This window comes from Barbatula barbatula, assembly GCF_947034865.1.
Source record: "Barbatula barbatula genome assembly, chromosome: 6".
In the NCBI taxonomy this organism is placed as follows: Eukaryota; Metazoa; Chordata; class Actinopteri; order Cypriniformes; family Nemacheilidae; genus Barbatula; species Barbatula barbatula.
This window is the reverse complement of record NC_136765.1, coordinates 6,935,999-6,956,645: the sequence shown is the minus strand read 5'-3', so window position 1 is coordinate 6,956,645 and position 20,647 is coordinate 6,935,999. Positions and strand designations below refer to the sequence as shown.

Below are 20,647 nucleotides of genomic sequence, written 5' to 3'. Positions count from 1 at the left end.
GTGCATGCGCACGTTTGTGGACTGCCCTTAACGTCTGGTACACATTCACAAATAACAGAGTGCCTGTAGATTATTTCTGATAACAAGCAAGTGAAACAGAAGAAACGTTACTTTGCCAAAATTGGACCTCCAATATTTTGAATTTAGACTGCGATGCCCACTTCAGGTTGGCGGAGAGTTCCTGCCTCAAGTGGAGGAGATTAAGTATCTTGGGGTCTTGTTCACGATTGAGGGAAGGATGGAACAGGAGATTGACAGACGGATCGGTGCAGTAATGCGATCGATGTACCGGTCTGTCGTGGTGAAGAAAGAGCTGAGCCGCATGGTGAAGAAAGAGCTGAGCCGCAAGGCAAAGCTCTCGAATTACCAGTCAATCTACGTTCCTACTCTCACCTATGGTCATGAGCTTTGGGTCATGACCGAAAGGACAAGATCCCGCATACAGGCGGCCGAAATGAGCTTCCTCCACAGGGTGGCTGATCCCTTAGAGATAGGGTGAGAAGCTCGGTCACCCGGGAGGAGCTCGGAGTAGAGCTGCTGATCCTCCACATCGAGAGGGGTCAGCTGAGGTGGCTTGGGCATCGGTTCCGGATGCCTACTGGCTTCCCCGGAAGGTGTTCCGGCCTCCTTCCGACCGGGAGGACACGCTGGAGGGACTATGTCTCCCGGCTGGCCTAGGAATGCCTCGGTGTCCCCCCGGAAGAGCTAGAAGAAGTGTCTGGGGTGAGGGATGTCTGGGCATCTCTGCTTAGACTGCTGCCCCCGCGACCCGGCCCCGGCAAAGCGGAAGAAAATTACTGAAAAAAAAGGACTGCGATGCCAAGCTCAACCGCTAGATGTCAATGTCCCATATGGTTTCTTTAAATGTAACAAAACTAAAGGATCCACTCAACAATTTTTTTATTTAATAAAATAACATACAATAAAATTTAACAAATCGTTTACTTAATACAATTATTATACAGTTGAGGCGCGCACGTATCCTGTATCAACAATTTCTTTTAGTTTCAAATATTAATCATTTGGCCTGAATTTCTGTGTCTCAACGAATATGGGAATCAAAAACTGGGTATCATTAAAGACAAAAATTGTGTAATCTGAACCGGGTATTACATTGGCTTTTCTTGTCCAGTGCAGCTCAGTGTGGGTTCTTCTTTGTGAGGTTCATTTACAGTCTTCTGGTGTAATGACATCATTGTCGGTAGGAGAAAAGCTGTTTTCTGGTAAATACCCAGCATGACTCCTGTAAAGATCCCTGTGGTGGGTCGTCTATGTCTCTTTTCATTGAGGTGAAATTTGGCCGATTGGGATTGTCTGAACCAACTACGAACAATTTTGTCTGGCTTTAAGGTAAGGTCCCGGAAATAGGGTGATCTCCAAATGCAGAAGAATGGGCCACCCACACTCTATCTGAAGTGTGTGTGTGTGTGTGTGTGCTGTAGGTATGACACACACAGGCTACAGGTAGAATCACTTTATCATGAAAAAGTTGGACATCTGGAGAAGAGAGCATTGCGGTATGGTTGCCAGATTGCACAAATGAAGTCACCCACTGGGCAGAAAAAGTATACATTTTAACCTTTCATCCCTGTTTGGGGGATCTGAACTCCTGTCATCTGGCGAACCGCAAACATGACTGTCATACACCAGAAGCTCAGACAAAAATCTGTAATGTTTACAGTGGCTTTTTTTATTTCTTTATTTTATAACTTTTAGTCTCATAATTTTTCAGCAATGATATTGCTTGCTGATATAGTCTTAGTTATTGTTTAGTAGGCTTACTTTTCGTCTAGTCTTCGTCTTGTCTTCGTCCTGTAAAAATTGTCATTGGCAAATATTTTTGGTCATTATCTTCGTTAACGAAATTAACACTAGTTCAGAGAGAACCATGATAAAGATTTGAATGTTTGTGTTGAATGTTTTTTTAAAGGTTAAACATTCAGCAGTCCTTACAAATAAACAGTCACCACATACTGCTGACGTTTCTTTTTTAGTCCTCAGGCAGTCCCAATAACAGGGGGAAACATGCTTCTTTAAAAGAGTGATTTCCCAACATTCTTTGAAAATAAACAGATGGAAACATGCCCTGCTCATGTCTAGCCAGTGAGATAAAATCTGGCACTTGCCTCCCCTCCTCCTCCACTTCTAACAAGTGGGGAAAATACAGAGTTACTGGAAATGGGATCAGGGCATCTGAAACAGTTAAACAACTCAGGATTTATGGGTCATCAAAGTGTGCGGGAAGGGGCTGAGGGCCACATGGAGACCACAGCCATGCGGACACCCGCTGAGTGATCATTGCTAAGCACTGAGTCACTCAGAGAAAGCAGGGGGCTTAAGACTGGACATAATATGTGATACTCTGTGTCTGTGTTAATGACTTTAAGTATTTATTTAATTGTGATAAATGATCTTTTATTAAAGGCTTTTAGTTAATATAAAATAAAAACAGTTAATGTCAGGTATAATGTAATGTCAGTTTTAAGGTTCAGTTGTCTTCATGTCTTCAGTGACATGTCTGGGAACTACTTGACTTGCATGAAATGTAAGAAATATTATGTGTCTGGCACTTTTGCTTCAATGATCTTACAAGTGGGCTTCTGCATATGCTGATTGCAGCTGCTGAAGTTAAATGTTGGTCACACTACTGTAACAGGTAGGTGCAGGAATTCAGAATTAGCTTGTAACAATGTACTCTTTTAAGACCTTTTAAATAAAGGACCCAAACCAAAGATATGTACGGTTTTGGTTATCACCAGCATTCTTTTTTGGTTATGTGTATAACGTGGAAAAATGTCTTAAACTTATTGTTTTCCGACACCTTCAAATATATGACTATTAATTCAAACAATTGACAAATAATTGTTCACGTTGTTCTCATAAAACACACTATGTGAGAGATTTGTAATAAAACAAACAGGAAATGAAAAGCTATGACGGCAGAAATACAGAATCCAAGTGTAAAATGAATGAGCCTCTTCAGAGATTACAATCAGTAAAGAAACCATAAGAACCACATCAACAACAAACAGGGTTGTTGTCATCTCATGAAAATGTGAGGCAATTCAGTAGCAGTATTTAACATCTACTGTATGTAGAAAGCTAGACTGAATTTCTATTTCAGTCAAAAACTATTTAAAAAAATGCACTTGGACTGGAACTTCCGAAGCCAGAGATTAAAGTTAAATGATGGTGTACAGCCCTGTTTGGACGGGACTAGTTTTACCGGAGAAGGATTGAGAAATTTGTGTTTGTGTTGAGAAGTTTGTGCTGTGATTTTAATCCTGTCCGAGTGCCAAATAATTTGTATTTGTTTTCTTTACTGTTTCGCCGAACTCAGTGGTCCTCTGAGAAGTCTTATCCCGTCCGAATGTGAATGTCTGTGATTGCTGACAATATCTTTTCAAAATGCATTTTTTTACGTGTTTTGACCAATGTGAACTGCCGTTAGTACTTCCTAATGCACGTATATGAGATATTATTCTAATCCCATCTGAATCAGTGCATAAAATCACAGACATTGTGTGAGAACAGTTGTAACATCCGAATAGGGCTTATGTTATATCCTTATATCCAAATGTTACGGCCATTTTATTGATGTAAATGTCAAGCTTCTGTCATCTGTACATACTATTTAATCTATAAGCTTCACCTATAAATAGGTTGGGGCTCATATGGTATGGGCACATATGAGAGTGCCTATACACCTGACTCAATACCTAACTCAGATGACCGTAGTAGCGTGACCAACACTTAAGAGCATAAAACATCTGGTCTTTATACCACAATATAGAACCGCTGTAGATACAGGTTGTGTGTTAAATGTTGGACCATTACGTTACACAAAAGTGGCAAGAGCTTTCTCAAGATAACAAGCTTCAAACTGATTGGTGGCCTTTATGTAATAGCTTATAGTCAGGATGTGAGGTACACAGACTACAATGAATCTTTTTTTTAGCCCAAGATTATACAGACCATGACTCAAAGATCGGGTATCATGCTATGTCATGCATTTTGACTTCTTTACACTGTTAAACGTGCTGGTTTCTATGTATGGCGTAGTATTTCTGTACTTGATAAACTCCCCCAGCACTCCAGCTTGTTTCGGAAAGTTTGATATAATTCTGGATCCCTGTCTTGTCACCTACATCATCCTATTTCTTTTATTTGCCATTCTCCCAAGCACGGCAAGGCGAAAGAAAGAGCCCGCCCATGAGCCAACCGATGAGCAAGACTCGGTTTCCATCAAGGTTATCTGCACCGCGTCAAGATGGGCTGTTTAAGTGCGTCTGTTTGTTCACAGCATTTCAGTGATGGATGTTATATAAACGGTGGATATAATGCTGGATTTGAAGATCGTTTGAAACTGATAGATGGCACGGTCTCAGTGCTAAAAGATGCCGAACATGAAATGCTTGTTTGTAAGTCAAACTAAGTCCAACTTAGTCATTCGTCTGTGTTTTGTTGGCAATTGCATAATGTAAAAAACACGAAGGGATTAATGTTTTGCTTGCTCGTGCTGTAGTTCCATCCCATTCTCCCCACTAGTCCCACCTCTAGCAGCTCGTGTTTTTCCGGAAATAACCATACAGCTGTATCTCTCTTTTATAATTTTGATCAAACTAAATACTCTTCGAAGATATGATGTATGCAATACAACTGTATAGGCATACAGTAGTATTGCATACTCAAGATTAATATGAGATTGGCACACACTGCCTGTGATACGCGTCCATCTTTAATGGAATATGGTGTTTAAACAAAGTACCTACTTACGTTCAAATTGTTATAGAACCTACTGAGAAAGTCAATCATGTATGTGATGAGTCATAGTCTCAAAGGGCCAAATATAACTGCTGTGGAAAAGTCAGTATGCTACATGATGAATTTATTCTAAAATGGCATGAACACTTCACTTGGCTCCATAACAAGTAAGATTTTGTGTACAGTGTATTAAGTTTTTTTCTGTAACTTTTTATTACAGTATTACTTTTTTCTATTACCAAAAGTGTTTCAAAATCCTGCACATAAGCAATCACCTATTTTGGATGTCTTTCGAATCAAACACACCTCATTCATCTCATCACCTTGTGAGTAATGGAAATAAGACCTGAGAAGGGTGTGTCAGACAAAACAGACATACAAAATGTAATGCGTCTCTGTGCCTAAAGGAGCACTTTATCCAATGTACAAATGTTGCACTGATCCACTGCCAAAAGTTTTGTAGGAACAGAACAACTAAAATATTGTTGTAATGTAGATGTAGTACTAAAAAGTTTAATGGTGTGGGAACCGTAAGAAGTCTTACCGTTGTGTCTACAGCAGTGACAGTGGTGGTGGGGACTAGTTTAGGGGCCTCAGTTATGGACTGACATACCACACAGCCCTGTGGCCCCAAGGAGACAATGACTGAACCACAACCTTTTTGTAGCAGATTCAAGCCTACTCGACTGGCATCTTCCACTGAGGAAACTGGCAGCCCTGTAATCAGCTCTGCCTGTAATGACAAACACAAAATGATGTAAGACAAGCAAATGGCCAAATGTAACTGCAATGTTATTAGTTAATATGGAAATTTGTTAATACATTTGTATTATAAAAAAATGTGCAGCACTGTTAGTAGGAATATGTTATTTCTGTATACTGACTATATACTGTATATTACAGCTCTAAATTGACATGGGTGTATCACATATTTTGATATATACGGTAGCATTCTGATATACAGACAACGACAACATTGCAAATGTTATTTTGCTTTTAAAGGTGTAGTTCTCCCCAAAATGTGATCATTTTTGTGAAAATTCTGTCATCATTTACTCACGCTCAGGTTGTTCCAAACTATTTTTTCTGCTGAACACAAAGGAAGATATTTGGCCAAATGTCAATAACCAAACAGATCTCATCCCCAATTGACTCGCAAAGTACACTGCTCAAAAAAACACCTGATCATCACAGCTCAACACCAAGTCAGTTAACCCTCAGGACTATCAATCAGCCCAGTAAGTAAGCATAAGTGATTGTGAACCATTTTCACTTGTTTTGGTGCAAATAAAAGTGACAACAGGTACACTGGAGAGGCAAAAACAAGGATGGTCTGGGGAGGGCCATTCTCAGAGGGTCTTACAGACCTCCACGTGCTATGAACTATTGGGATGAAATCCTCAACTTTATTGTCAGAGCTGGTGAAGTGCAGAGCCCTCCTGGTGCATGATAATACCCGACCTTATGTGGCCTGAGTCTCTAGGATGTTTCTAGATGATGAAGGCATTGATGACATTGACTGCCCCTCACGTTCCCCAGACCTAAATCCAGTTGAGAACCTCTAAGATCTCATGTATCCAAAGCCATTAAGTAGCACCTTAGACTGCCCAGGAGCTCACTTATGCTCTGATCCAGGTCTGAGAGGAGATTTCACAGGAGACCATGTGCCATCTCATCAGGAGTACGTCCAGACATTGCAGGGAGTTCATACGGGCACGTAGGGCCATGCATATTGCTGACTAACATTATGAGTTACTTTGGTAAAACTTTAAAAGTTGAATGAGCCAATATTGCCATTTGTTTACAGTGATTTTACTGTAATTCCTGCCCTGAATGTGTTTATAATTTTGGCTTTCATTGACCATTGTCACATTATTTTGTTCTCGCAAGTTATGTAAAGTATGTAAGTGAAGAGATTTAACCTGGATATTTTGTTCATTGAGATCTAATGTAGTGTGATTTAGGTGTTCCCTTTATTTTTTTGAGCAGTGTATTTATTTCCCCAACCATGGCAGTAAATGGGGGATGAGATCTGTTTGGTTACTGACAATTTAAATTTTGGGGTGAATTATCCCTTTCATCAGATAACAGAATGTATATACATTTGTAATGAAAAAGGCAGAAGTGTTGCCAAAAAAGTTATTCTTCTTATATCAAACATGCAAACGAAATGCATTCTGAATATAATGTTTTGCAATATAGACAATATTTTGCAATGATTATCCAATTACATTTACATTTAGGCATTTGGCAGACACTTTTATCCAAAGCGACTACATTTACATTTACATTTAGTCAATTGGCAGACGCTTTTATCCAAAGCGACTTAAAGATGAGGAAACATTGGAAGCGATTATAACAACATAGGCAACAAAATACATAAGTGCATCAAACTAGTCCATTAAAGCCTAGCACAGTATACAAAGCTAAGAATACTGTAACCTCAGAATAGTGTATTTTTTTATTTTTTTTAAGAAGGAAAGGGAAAAGAATTAGGGCCAATCAGAGACGTGTTGACGGAAGAGATGCGTTTTTAGGAGTTTTTTAAAGATGGCAACAGAGTCTGCTGATCTTGAAGCAGCAGGTAGATCATTCCCACCAATGTGGAACAGATCCAGAGCAGGTACGGGAGAGTGACTTTTTTCCTTTTTGGGATGGTACCACTAGTCGTTGTTCCTTTGCAGACCGCAGTGATCTGGCAGGAACATAGATCTGCATTAGTGAGTGGAGATACGATGGTGCGGACCCGGTGGTGGTCTTGTAGGCCAGGAGCATAGCTTTGAACTTTATGCGGGCGGCAACAGGGAGCCAGTGTAACCTGATGAAGAGCGGAGTTACATGCGCTCTCTTCGGTTCATTGAAGACCACTCTGGCCGCCGCATTCTGGATCATCTGGAGAGGTTTGATTGTGCAAGCAGGAAGTCCAGCCAGAAGCACATTGCAATAATCCAGTTTGGACAAGACAAGAGACTGGACTAGGACTTGCGTAGAGTGCTCCGATAGGAAAGGTCTAATTTTCCTAATAGAGGATGAATCTACAGGACCGGGTGGACTAACATTGTATTATCCTATACATTTTACATCGGTATCTGCAATCCCCTGAGCTCGAACCCACAACCTTGCATTGTTAACGCATTGCTCTTACCACTGAGCAACAGGAAAGCAATTATTTGCAACTCGCCAGTATTGGTACAGTAAATTGTTTTTACAGTTACAGACAGTGGTTAGCATTAGCCCCCACAGTCATAAAAAACACATTAAATGGCAGAAACTTTTGGTCTTACCAGTCATTATTCGTAAGGCATGTATTTTTTGCTTGTTTTAAAAATAAACTCTTTATTTAGACTTAAAATAACTTTATATAAAAAAAACATTGTTTTATTTCATTGTTTGAGGTGTCTGAGGTGACCTTAGCAAGTCTTGATTAAATGAAAAAAAAATTCTATATGATTTTAGTTATAATACAGCAAGTCCATATGTAAAACAAAAAATAAATGATAAAAAAGAGTGCCTACATCCACTGCTGTTTTTCATCAAATACTGGATATTCTGTATCATACCACACAAACTTTAGAATAGAAAGAGTGTGCATAAAGCACGTTTCCATAAACAGAACTTTTAGGTAACTTGCAGGTGTTTAACATAACCCCCACCTAACCCCATAAAACAAGTGGAGATAGCGAAAACTGGGCAACAAGTATTCCCTTTATATTTGTGTACTTCAAGCCTTACCACAAATCTTTTCTGCCAAACAGAAAAGCACAAGCATTACTCATCAACGTGTGGTAATATGCATCTGTAAACTACGGATGAATCATTGTTCAATCTCACGACAGAAGTTGACGGGTGACATCCAAATCTGTATGCAAATACATGGGCTGGCGTGGAGGCTTTGTCTAGGGGTTGATTTGTACTAGCCTCTCACTTTTAAGTCACACCTGCACATTTTTACCCCCAACCACCCACCCACATCAAAGTGGCCCTGGTCGATCAAACTTTTAGTCACTCTGGAGATTTTGCCTCAGGCCACACTGACACACCATCTGTGCAACAGCCTGCTTGGTCGTGACTGGTTTAACTTTACTTTTTCCCATCAATCTAAACCCTCATCTGTCATCTTGCCCTGTCGAGATGTAAGAAAGGGTGGCTCAAAACATTACAGTTACAGTAAGACACAGCAGTCAAACCCATAATTTCTAGTAGACAACCTTTGGGGTGTTTTGTTAATGGCCATGACCAGGTTGGATAATTTTGACCTACTTCAACAAACCCGAAGACATACAGGCAAGAAAAACCCAATGTTGTTACTTTGCATTTTATGGTCAAGATTTATGTCATTCTTAAGGTTCTTTATTTTGAAAATGACTAAGGATTCTAATAAGAAAATACAAGTTTAAAAGTGAAAAATATTCAAAGTGAAATGTATATTTTTTAAACCATCTTTTATTCCAGTATAATGCAACTGAAATTGTGTTTTTTACCTCTGACTCATTGCAGCAGAAAATATCAGATGCCTTGTAGAAATCAGAATGCAAGTCCACAATAGCAGGAGCTGGATTAAAAATGGTCTTCACTGTAAGAAATATAAAAACTATTAATATTTTAAAACCTGAAACACAAACACCATATGTAAGTTGAAAGACTTAGCATTTCTGCCATATCAAAATATTGTTATCAGTTACAAAGGAAGCAATATTTAAATCAGTACGCAGAAGCAAACCATCACACCACAGTCGACGTCAGATAGCAGTCAGTGTGAAACTCGCCCTTTGCGCTTCGTGCGTAAATTTGATTTAATACAAGCAAATTGTGACGCTGTCTTAACACAATCTTTCTATTAACAACGTCAATCCAAACCAATCAGTTCCCCTTTGTTATGTCCCCATTACCTGTCTAACTTCAAATGGTGGGTAACCAAACCACATAGAAAGTGACTATAACCAAGAACCAACTTCCTTACTTCCTGCGTAATGGGCATTTATCATTTGTGTACAGAGATACAAGTAAACTAAGCACTTTAAGAGACGGGAATCTTTAACGTGTCGCAAAGAACATTTCTGCTAAATATTTATTAAGTATACATACAGTTGTGTTTAAAAAAAGTGAGTAAAGCTCAAAATCCTTATAATAACAAATGCATTAGGAACACTGCAAATTCTATTCTAAATCAAAACTTCAAGAAAAAGTATAAAAAATGTTTTACTCTATAGGAAGTCAAGAAAAAGTAATGTTAGGCTGTTAAAAATAGCAGTGTCTGCATTTTTCTTTATAAAGTCAAACATTTACTGTAAAAAATTGAAAAATGCTTGAAGATTTTGCGTTATTGTGAACAGCTTTTCATTTGTGTTGCATGGAGTCGACCAACTTCTGGCACCTTTGAACAGGTATTCCAGCCCAGGACGATTGCATTACAGACCACAATTCCTCTGCATTTCTTGGTTTGCCTCAGAAAGGTTTTTGATGTCACCCCACAAGTTTTCTATTGGATTAAGGTCTGGAGATTGGGCTGGCCACTGCATAACATTAATCTTGTTGAGCTGCTGTTAGTGTACTTTCATTGTCTGTCAAGTATTCACAGAAGAGATGGGTTTTAAGTAGTTTTTTGAAGGTTGTGAGAGATGTGGTTGACCAGACCGCGTTAGGAAGAATGTTCTATCAGGAAGAAGTTGTGATAGAGAATGTGCGGAAAAGTGATTTAATGTCCTTATGAGAAGGCGCCGCTCGTTTGCAGTACGCAGGGCTCTTGATGGGGTGAAGGAGTGTAGGAGGTTGTGAAAGTATGCCAGTGCAGATCCAGTGATAGTCCTGTAGGCAAGCATCAGTGACCTTAATCTAAAAAGGGCTTTAACTGGTAGCCAGTGGAGAGAGATGAAAAGGGGTGTTACATGAGCCCTTTTGGGCTGTTGGAAGACGAGGCGTGCTGCTGCGTTCTGAACCAGTGGTTTGATAGCCTTTGCAGGAAGACCAGCAAGGAGAGCATTGCAGTAGTCCAACCTTGATATTACCAGGGCCTGGACAAGGAGTTGTGCCGCATGCTCAGTGAGATAGGGTCGACCTTTAGAATGTTGAATAAGGCATATCGGCAGGATGGCTTTGTCTTTGGAATGTGATCATTGAAGGACAGCTGTTCATCAAATATGACTCCGAAGTTCCTGGCTGATTCGAAGGGAGTGATTGTGGAATTGCTAAGTTGGATGGTGATATTGCGTTGCACCGTGGGGTGTGCCCGAAAACGAGTAACACGTTGGCTTCACATAGTCATCTTCTAATTGATACAGTAATCACAGGTAACATCAGACATTCTTTTATCACACTGGAGCTGATCATTGGCTGAGTCTTTGTCATTTTAGCTATTCTTCGATCCATTCGAATGGTAGTTTTCCATTTTCTTCCATGTCTTTCTGGTGTTGGTTGCCATTTTAAAGCATTTGATATCATTTCAGCTGAGCAGCCTATCATTTTCTGCACTTCTTTATATATTTTTTCTTTTCTAATAAAATTTTAACTCAAAGTACGCTGTTCATCTGAACAATGTCTCGAACAGTCATCCTCAATAGGCGGCCCGTAGTCCGAATCCTGACCTTTGCTTTGTTCCATCCCGACCGCCAGATATAGCCTAATAAACCATTAAAAACTTTGAACTATTTTGGTTGTTTAAATTGAGCCATGCATCTTCACAACAGAGAATCACATCACACGAGCTTTCAGGAACATTTATGTAATTTATCTTTCCTCGCTAATATCTTTACTTAGTGCCAAATAAGCTTCATTTTAACCCTTTCCGCTCCGCGCACCCTGCTTCTCTCCCGCCAAAGACACGCCGCATGAAGAGCATCAAACACGTGCTTATTTTAACAACACTATTGCAGTTTATGATGAGCAACACTATTGCTGTTTTCTGTTTATGATTTTAATTGTTATATAGCATTTTAAATGTTACATTACATTTGCTATTATTTTGAATACAGCCTTTTTAATTATGAAATATAATGAGAATTGTTTAGAGTTTTTGCCAGGTATCTCAATACACCCTTTTTCTATGTTCATTACAGATCGCAACATGTTCAAACAATTTTACAGTATTTGCCTGGTTCTATTTATTCACCCGGAAGTAAAAGCGGGCAAAAGAATGCAAGGAAATAAACATGCGGATGGAATCCTTTCTTAATGAATTTAGTGGAAGTGGATATTCATACATTTACATTGATAGATTTTGCAGACGCTTTTATCCAAACGAACTACAAGTAGGAGAGCATATAAACATTTTGTCAACACACTAAACAGTACCGTTAGAATGGAAGCTGGGGTAAGCAAAGGAGAGAATGATCAACAAGATATATATATTTTTTCACCTTATATTTTTACAGACACTTTTATTTTATTAGTTAGTCAAATCAATGGGGAACAGGTATGTTTTGAGCTGTTTTTTGAAAGTGAAGGATGCTGAAGTTCGGGTGGAGGCTGGTAGCTCGTTCCACCACAGGGGAACCGAATGAGTAAAAGTTTTTGCAAGCGATTTGGTGCCTCACTGTGATGGAACAACCAGGCGTCGCTACGTTTCAGACAGAGTTGACGGGAGGGGATGTAGACCTTGAGCATTGAGTTAAGGTAAATGGGCGAATTTGCCGTTATTGTTCTACAGGCAAGTGTCAGAGATTTCAACTTGATGCGGGCGGCAATTGGCAGCAAGTGAAGTGAAATCAGGAGGGGTGTTACATGGGTTCTTTTAGGCTGATTGAAAACTAGACGTGCAGCTGCATTCTGGATCATATGCAAGGGCTTGACTGCGATGGTTGGAAGGCCTGCCAGAAGAGAATTGTCTATAAATATAGACAAGGAATAATAAACAAGCTGAAAAAACTTTCAAGTGATGAATGAACGAATCATTAAATGTCATTGACTTAAAATGAAAAATAAAACAGCAAATAGAAAATGTGAGGAGAACATTTTATTTTATATTTACAGTCCGTACAGGGACGTATTAAAGAGATTTTATTTTCTTAGGACTTAATTTAGGATTTCATACATTAAATTAGGATTTTTCTTATTTTATCTCTAGCCAGGAAATCTTAAATTGCTCCATCAAGTTCTATAATCTACTCTCAGATCTGTTTCCAAGCAACCGACAATGTACCAGCTGCTGCTGTGATGTAATATTCAAATAAAACACGAACTTATTGTCCTTTCTATTACAATGCAGCAGAAAATAAAGTTTTAATAAGCTATGTGGAATCATATTTTGTGTATTGTTAGTGTTTTTGTTGTTGAGGTGCATAGAGGGATACTGCACCCAAAAATGAAAATTCTGTCATGAAAACCCTGATTTGTTCCAAATCTGTATACATTTCTTTGTTGTGCTGAACACAAAGAAAGATATTTGGAAAATGTTAGTGCTGACACCAAGTTAGAATATAATAAATAGTAGTCAAAGTTTCAGGGCTCTAGACTAACATTTGAGATAGGTGGCACTGGTGCTACAACGTTATTGGGTGAGGTAAGAAAAAAGAATCACTAAAACGTCATTCAAATACATTAATAAATGAGATCAATTAGGAATTAATACCAAACATTGTTTATGATGTAATCATTTTTATTGTATATGTAAACTCTCTTTCAACACTTAACCATATTTAAAGCACATGTTTCTTAAAGCTACGTTCTCCCTTTATTTGTTGTGAACAACTCTTATAAGCGAACACAATTCCTTTAATTAAATTCAATTCAATTTTATTTATATAGCGCTTTTCACAATTTGCATTGTTCCAAAGCAGCTTTACAGGGGAAAAACGAAAAACCCAAGAAAGAGTAAAACACACTACATGGTGTTTTATATAATAAATCCAATTATTATATAATTATGCTTGGCTGAAAAGATGCGTTTTTAATCTAGATTTAAATTGGGCGAGTGTGTCTGATCCTCGAATAATATCAGGAAGGCTATTCCAGAGTTTAGGTGCTACGTATGAGAAAGCTCAACCCCCTTTGTTGGATTTAGTTATTCTTGGTATTATCAAAAGTCGTGCGTTTTGAGATCTTAGAGAGCGTGATGGGTTGTAGTGTGATAGAAGCTCTGTTAGGTAGGTAGGGGCTAAACCCTTTAAGGCTTTATAAGTGATTAAAAGAACTTTAAAGTCAATACGATACTTAATGGGTAGCCAGTGAAGGGTTGATAAAATTGGGGTTATGTGATCGTATTTCTGGACCTGGTTAGAACTCTGGCAGCTGCGTTCTGAACTAACTGTAGTTTGTTTATTGATGATGCAGGACAACCACTAAGTAGCGCATTACAGTAGTCAAGTATTGAGGTCATAAATGCATGAATAAGCTTCTCCGCGTCAGCAACACACAGAATATTTCGTAACTTGGCAACATTTCTTAGGTGGAAAAGGGCTGTTTTTGTGACATTTGAGATGTGATTTCGAAATGACAGGTTGGTGTCTAATATAACGCCTAGATCTTTTAATGTATTTGTTGGAGTAACAGTACACCCTTCAACTTGCAGTTTATAATCAGAAATATTTGGTTTGCGTGTCTTTGGTCCGATAAGTAATATTTCAGTTTTATTAGAATTTAAAAGAAGGAAATTACAGGTCATCCAATGTTGTATATCTTCAATGCACTCTGCCAATTTGGATAGCTGGGAGGAATCATCTGGTCTTGATGAGATATATAGCTGAGTATCATCTGCATAGCAATGGAAGTTAATTCCATGTTTTTTAATAATGTTTCCGAGGGGAAGCATGTATATGGAGAACAGCAAGGGTCCCAGAACCGATCCCTGAGGTAATCCATAATTTACTTGCGTTAGATTGGATGATTCCCCATTTAAATGGACAAATTGTTGTCTGTCTGACAAGTAAGATCTAAACCATTGTAGTGCCTGTCCCTCAATACCGGTATAATTGTGTAAGCGATCTAGAAGTATGTTATGGTCTACGGTATCGAACGCAGCACTAAGGTCAAGCAGGACCAGGAGTGAGATGTTACCTTTATCTGATGCTATAAGCAGGTCGTTTGTAATTTTAACGAGCGCAGTTTCAGTGCTATGATGCGATCTAAAGCCTGACTGAAATTTTTCGTGCATGTTGTTATTTTGTAAGAAAGAGCACAACTGAGTGCACACTACTTTTCTAGTATTTTAGACAGGTATGGGAGATTTGAAATCGGTCTATAGTTTCCAAGTTCATTTGGATCTAAATTTGGTTTAATGACGGCCATCTTAAAGGGTCCTGGGACATGGCCTAGATTAATTGAGTTGATAATGTTATAAATGGGCTCAATTGCAACAGGTAGTAACTCTTTTAATAATTTAGTTGGTATGGGGTCTAGTAAGCAAGTTGTAGGTATAGAAGTTGCGATAAGTTGAATTAAATCTTCCTGTTTTATAGGTGAAAAACGCTGGAGCCTTTGTTTTAGAGCGATGGTTGGTGCTAATTCATAGGAAAGATTTGGAGGTTGAGTTTTTACAATTTTGTCACGAATGTTTTCGATTTTCTCTGTAAAAAATTTCATGAATTCATTGCTACCGAGGTGCGGCGGAATAGCCAGGTCAGGTGGTGTCTGTTTATTTGTTAATTTAGCGACTGTGCTAAATAGAAACCTTGGATTGTTTTTGTTGGTTTCTATGAGGTTACGAAGGTGCTCAGCCTTTGCTGCTTTTAGTGCCTTTTTATAACAATTTGCACTCTCTTATAACAATTTGCACTCTCTTAATATCTGTGAGCCCGTCCTTTTTTGTTTGATGAACATTAAAAACAGATACTATATCTTTATTATGCTGCTGCCCCTTTAAGAGCTAGTGCACAATACTGTAACACACATCCGTTTTGTTTCCAATCCATTTGTTCACGAAACTAACTACCTTTACAAGGATTTTTGTTAATGGGTATTTTTACGTAATTTTGTATTTATATGACCGTATCAGAGTAAGAAGGCGTGAAAGAGAACTCAAGTTTAGTATTTAGTGTTTTGATTAAAGGCGGGGTGTCCGATTTCTCTTAGCCTTTGTTGATGTTCAAATCACCAAAACAAACACACCCCAATCTTTCGTTTTCATCAGTGCTCAAATGGTCGCAGTCTAGAGCCCTGTGTTTGCTTTCTTAAATACCCCAAAATATTTTTTTGTTCCATCAGAATAAAAGAATAATAATAATCATATTTTTTTCCTACGATGGTAGTCAGTAGTCAATGATGTCCCAGAAATGTCCGTTGCTAACATTTTCCAAATTCGACATTTATATCAAACACACTCTCCAGAAAGAGTTATGCTGAGTTCACACTTAATGCTTGAATTTGATAAAAAATCGTATATTTTGTAAATCAGGACTTTACAAACAGCTAATTATGACTTGAAACTTCAAAATGACAGTGCACACCAGACGAGAAGCACAGCTTTGCGTCTATAACTCGCAGGTATCATACGCCACACACATACATTATGCATGCATTAGAACATTATGTTCAAGTTCAAAGTTCAAACTCCTCACGCAGTATGGGCCAGATTTAACTTTTTTTATATTCTCTTTCAGCCAAAAACACATGGCTCTTAAACATGAATCAATAAATAGGGAGTGCACAGCTGGGTGTTGCAGGAAGGAAACACAGGCGAGCGCAGTACACGGTTAATGTGCATTTGTGAATCGGGTTACTACGTTGCAAATAGACACTGACAAAAAAACTTTAATTGGACATTACGAAGTGCAGTCTCCATAACACCAGAAGAGCCACACACTGGCAGGGAGCAGAGTAAGATGGTCAACCTATGTGCTGGTGCTTAGTCAACACTCACTTTGTTTTTCACATTACTCTCACGAATATAGGCGAATAAGGGGCCGATGTCGATTATTACAGGTCAAGTAGACCAATAATCAATATTTTGAGCCATATATATGTCTGTGGGAAAAATAAAAACTATGTTCAAAATTAAGAATATCAAGAGCTCTGACAAAAACTTTGCTAAAAATCATGGTTACTACACGTTTACTATATTAACACCATGGTAAACAGTAAGGAAATAAACAATCAATAGCTGTCAGAAAGATGCTCGACTTTATAATGAAACCGTTTATCCTCAGAGTGGCGTTCTTTTAAAGGGAATGTAAACCTTTCCTCTTTGTTTAGAACTGTCTAAAGATCCCTTACATGTGCAGAATGACATCGACCAAACGCGCAGTAAAATCAACATATTTAAAAAAAGAGTCTTGGTGTTTTGTTGTGCTGTGTAAATCATATCTAATGTCAGCACTCTTCCGGTGGTTTATTTTGCATATTTTGTATTAAGTGAATGCTTGGCTGAAAAGATGCGTCTTTAATCTAGATTTAAATTGGGCGAGTGTGTCTGATCCTCGAATAGTTTCAGGAAGGCCATTCCAGAGTTAAGGTGCTACGTATGAGAAAGCTCGACCCCCTTTGGTGGATTTAGTTATTCTAGGTATTATCAAAATGGGTAAGAGAATTAGGCCTCTGTGTCACATCATATTTATACCCCAGGGAAACAGGAAGTCATGAATTAATAATTAAAAGTTCCTAGATAGCTTTGACCAACTTTAGCAACTACAGAAAAATCTACATTTCTCAGCGGAATGGTTAGGGGTGCCAATAATTGTGGGACACATGATTTCAAGTTTTTTGAAAGGATTTTTAGAAGTCCACAACCACATCTTAAACAGGGGTGCCAATAATTGTGGACGGCACTGTCCCTGTGAGAACACAGAAAGGAGTCGTCAAATATAAAGTGAGCATTCCTTTTCCTGTCAAGATTTCACAGAAAAGTTACGTTTCTTAAGCCCCATGACGCTTTGCGCGAGTTATGGGACTAACTTCCAGTTCAATGTAAACAGACGCATGTCTGCCTTATTTCAAGTAATTTGTGTATAGCAGAATGTGAACTTTCTGCTATATACATGTGCTGGTCATATAATTAGAATATCATCAAAAAGTGTATTTATTTCACTAATTCCATTCAAAAAGTGAAACTTGTATATTATATTTATTCATTACACACAGGCTGATATATTTCAAATGTTTATTTCTTAAAATTTTTAAATATTAAATATTAATTAATTTTTTTTAATATTACTTAAGACCAATACAAAGAAAGGATTTTTAGAAATCTTGGCCAACTGAAAAGTATGAACATTAAAAGTATGAGCATGTACAGCACTCAATACTTAGTTGGGGCTCCTTTTGCCTTATTTACTGAAGCAATACGGTGTGGCTTTGAGTCGATCAATCTGTGGCACTGCTCAGGTGTTATGAGAGCCCAGGTTGTTCTCATAGTGGCCTTCAGCTCTTTTGCATTGTTGGGTCTGGCATATCGCATCTTCCTCTTCACTGATAAACATTTTAGGATGCCTTTTTGCATTTTTAAAGATTCTCTCTACGTTTTGTTTAGAAGACTGTTTAGATAGACATATCTTCTTTCTAACAAGCATATCAGCTGAGAAATGTAGTCCATATGATGTGATATATTCCATCTGATTATTTTACAACACTTCGGTAAAATACTGTAAAGAATCCTTGTAAATCCAGTTTACGGTCTCGTGTTTTTATTAATGACCGTACAGTGTTTTGGTGATTACATTAATCTATTTGCCTTTTAAAACGGAAAACTCTCTTTTAAAACTGACCATATTCTGTCTAAGTGATTTTGCAAGCTTGTTATCTCCCTGTTGAAAAAGGGTTAGGTATGTTTTGATTTGACAGCATCAAATACATTTCTTTCGCCAGTGTTCTGGAAGTTTTACCCATAATAGTTCTTACAGTAGCACCCCCAAAAAACTATACATTGGAGTCCGGGGATGACACAGTCTGAAAGATTGTTTCAACAGCTAATCTGAATTGATGTGAGTGGTGTGTTGGTTACTATGATACACTGAGTGTGAAAAAAAAGTGCCGCCACTGAGCCCGCAGGACAGCAGCTGCTGGACTTGGAAAAAACGCTGTATGCCGGCAGAAACATTGACCCTTAAGATAAGATTTTCAACTTTAGATCTTTCTGAACAATATCCTGTTCCTCATGTATATATTATGTATGTACTGTGTACTTGTGTAATTACCACAAAACCCCACACCAAATGGATCACTTGTAGTTACCGGTATTTTGTTGCGTAAGTACAATATAAGTGCACATAGTGTAAAATAAAGAGCAACCAAAAAGGTATAAGAAAATATGGTTAGGAAAACGGGCATCTGATTCTTCTCCAGTAAGTCTGTGGAGGTGGAATGTGCGTAATTCAAGCCTTGAGCTCTGGCTAAGTGCTATTTGTGCACGTCATTGTCTGATTAATTCATCGCAATTGATAGGCGGATAATTTAGGCTAATGGCCTGTCTCTTTACACTTAATATGGTCTGCTAACAGGCAAAGCAGCATGTATCAGCGCAGTTCTTAGGTGGTGAATGTCGGGGTGCGTTGGTGTGGGGAAAGGGGGAGTATCCATCTGTGTCACCCATCTGTGGATGAATCTTGTTCATCTCCATGATGAGGGTACAGGTTGTCTTTGAACAGCGGGGACCACAAAAGGTGGCAATGATACAGAATCTGAGACACAGTTGGTTGTGTCTTTTTTTCCACAAGGACAGAGTCATGGTTTACAGTCACCAATTATTCCTGTTCAGTGCACAAATATATTTAGGACATGGGAATCAGAGACATACCTAAAAATAGAGAAAACACAAAAAATCTCTTCCAAAGCTCTTTCTTAACACAAGTGTTGTGTTTGGAAGAGCAAAAATTATGTTGTTAGGTCATAGGACATGCAGTGGCACTCGAGTGGAAAAAAACTTAGAACAAAAGATATCATAAAACACAAGATCATCACAGTGGGTTGACTCAGATAAAGTGAGTAGAGTTTAACTGACCGTGGTTTTCCTTGGCCATTCTCAAGGCATGTAGCGATGCATCTGGACTAATTTCAAGCTGGCAGATTAGCACCTTGGCCCTACTGATGGCAGATTGTGCATGTTGTAGCTCCTCTTGGCCCAGCAGCATGTTAGCACCAGCAACAATCACAATAGCGTTCTCCCCTGTCCATTTAACAAACTAACAGTGTGACCCACAAGTGTATAACTTTTAAAGGAAATATTCCAGGTTAAATACAGTTCATGCTTGATTGACAACATTAGTTGCTAGCTGGTGATTACCTCAAAAAGCAATGTCAAATGTGTAATTACTGCCAATTGAAAATACATTGTATTTCAATGAGCCAGCTCTCTTGCTTTACTTTATTTTTCTACTTTATGTTGAAATTATTCCCCTAAATAGTTTTTCACAAGATTATGTATAAACGAAGATGGATCTAAGCATAAAATATAGGTCATAGGAACATGTACTCATACTATATACTAAATTATCTTGCTGTTGGACCACAAACAGATGGACACAATTAAAGAGTTGACACAGGTACAACAAAAACAACAGTGTCAAGAGATATAAACAAGTATTTTCCTCATTATAACTTATTTGTTAGCTTGCAAGATAATTGTTCGCTTTTACAGTGCATCCCGAAAGCATTCACAGCACTTCACATTTTGTCATGTTACAGCCTTATCCAAAATGGATTAAATTCATTATTTTCCTCAAAATTCTACAAACAATACCCCATAATGACAATGTGAAGTTTGTTTGGAATCTTTGCGAATTTATTAAAAATAAAAAAGCACATGTACATAAATATTCACAGCATTTGCCATGACACTCAAAATTGAGCTCAGGTGCATCCTGTTTCCACAGATCTTCCTTGAGATGATTCTACAACGTAATTGGAGTCCACCTGTGGTAAATTCTGTTGATTGGACATGATTTGGAAAGGCACACACCTGTCTACATAAGGTCCCACAGTTAAAAGTTCATGTCAGAGCACTAACCAAGCCATGAAGTCCAAG

The 20,647-nt window shown here is 38.3% G+C and overlaps 1 protein-coding gene across 2 annotated transcripts in view; it reads right to left on the bottom strand.

Annotated features, from left to right (window-relative positions):
- rbks (ribokinase) overlaps positions 1 to 20,647 on the bottom strand; it is a 38,428-nt gene that overhangs the window by 1,480 nt on the left and 16,301 nt on the right. For both annotated transcript variants that reach the window (XM_079459022.1, XM_079459023.1), the window contains exons 6-8: positions 19,625 to 19,789; positions 9,246 to 9,337; positions 5,309 to 5,497 (exon numbers count right to left, since the gene is read on the bottom strand). In XM_079459022.1, the coding sequence (XP_079315148.1) occupies positions 5,309 to 5,497; positions 9,246 to 9,337; positions 19,625 to 19,789 (446 nt within the window). The remainder of the gene's footprint in view (positions 1 to 5,308; positions 5,498 to 9,245; positions 9,338 to 19,624; positions 19,790 to 20,647) is intronic.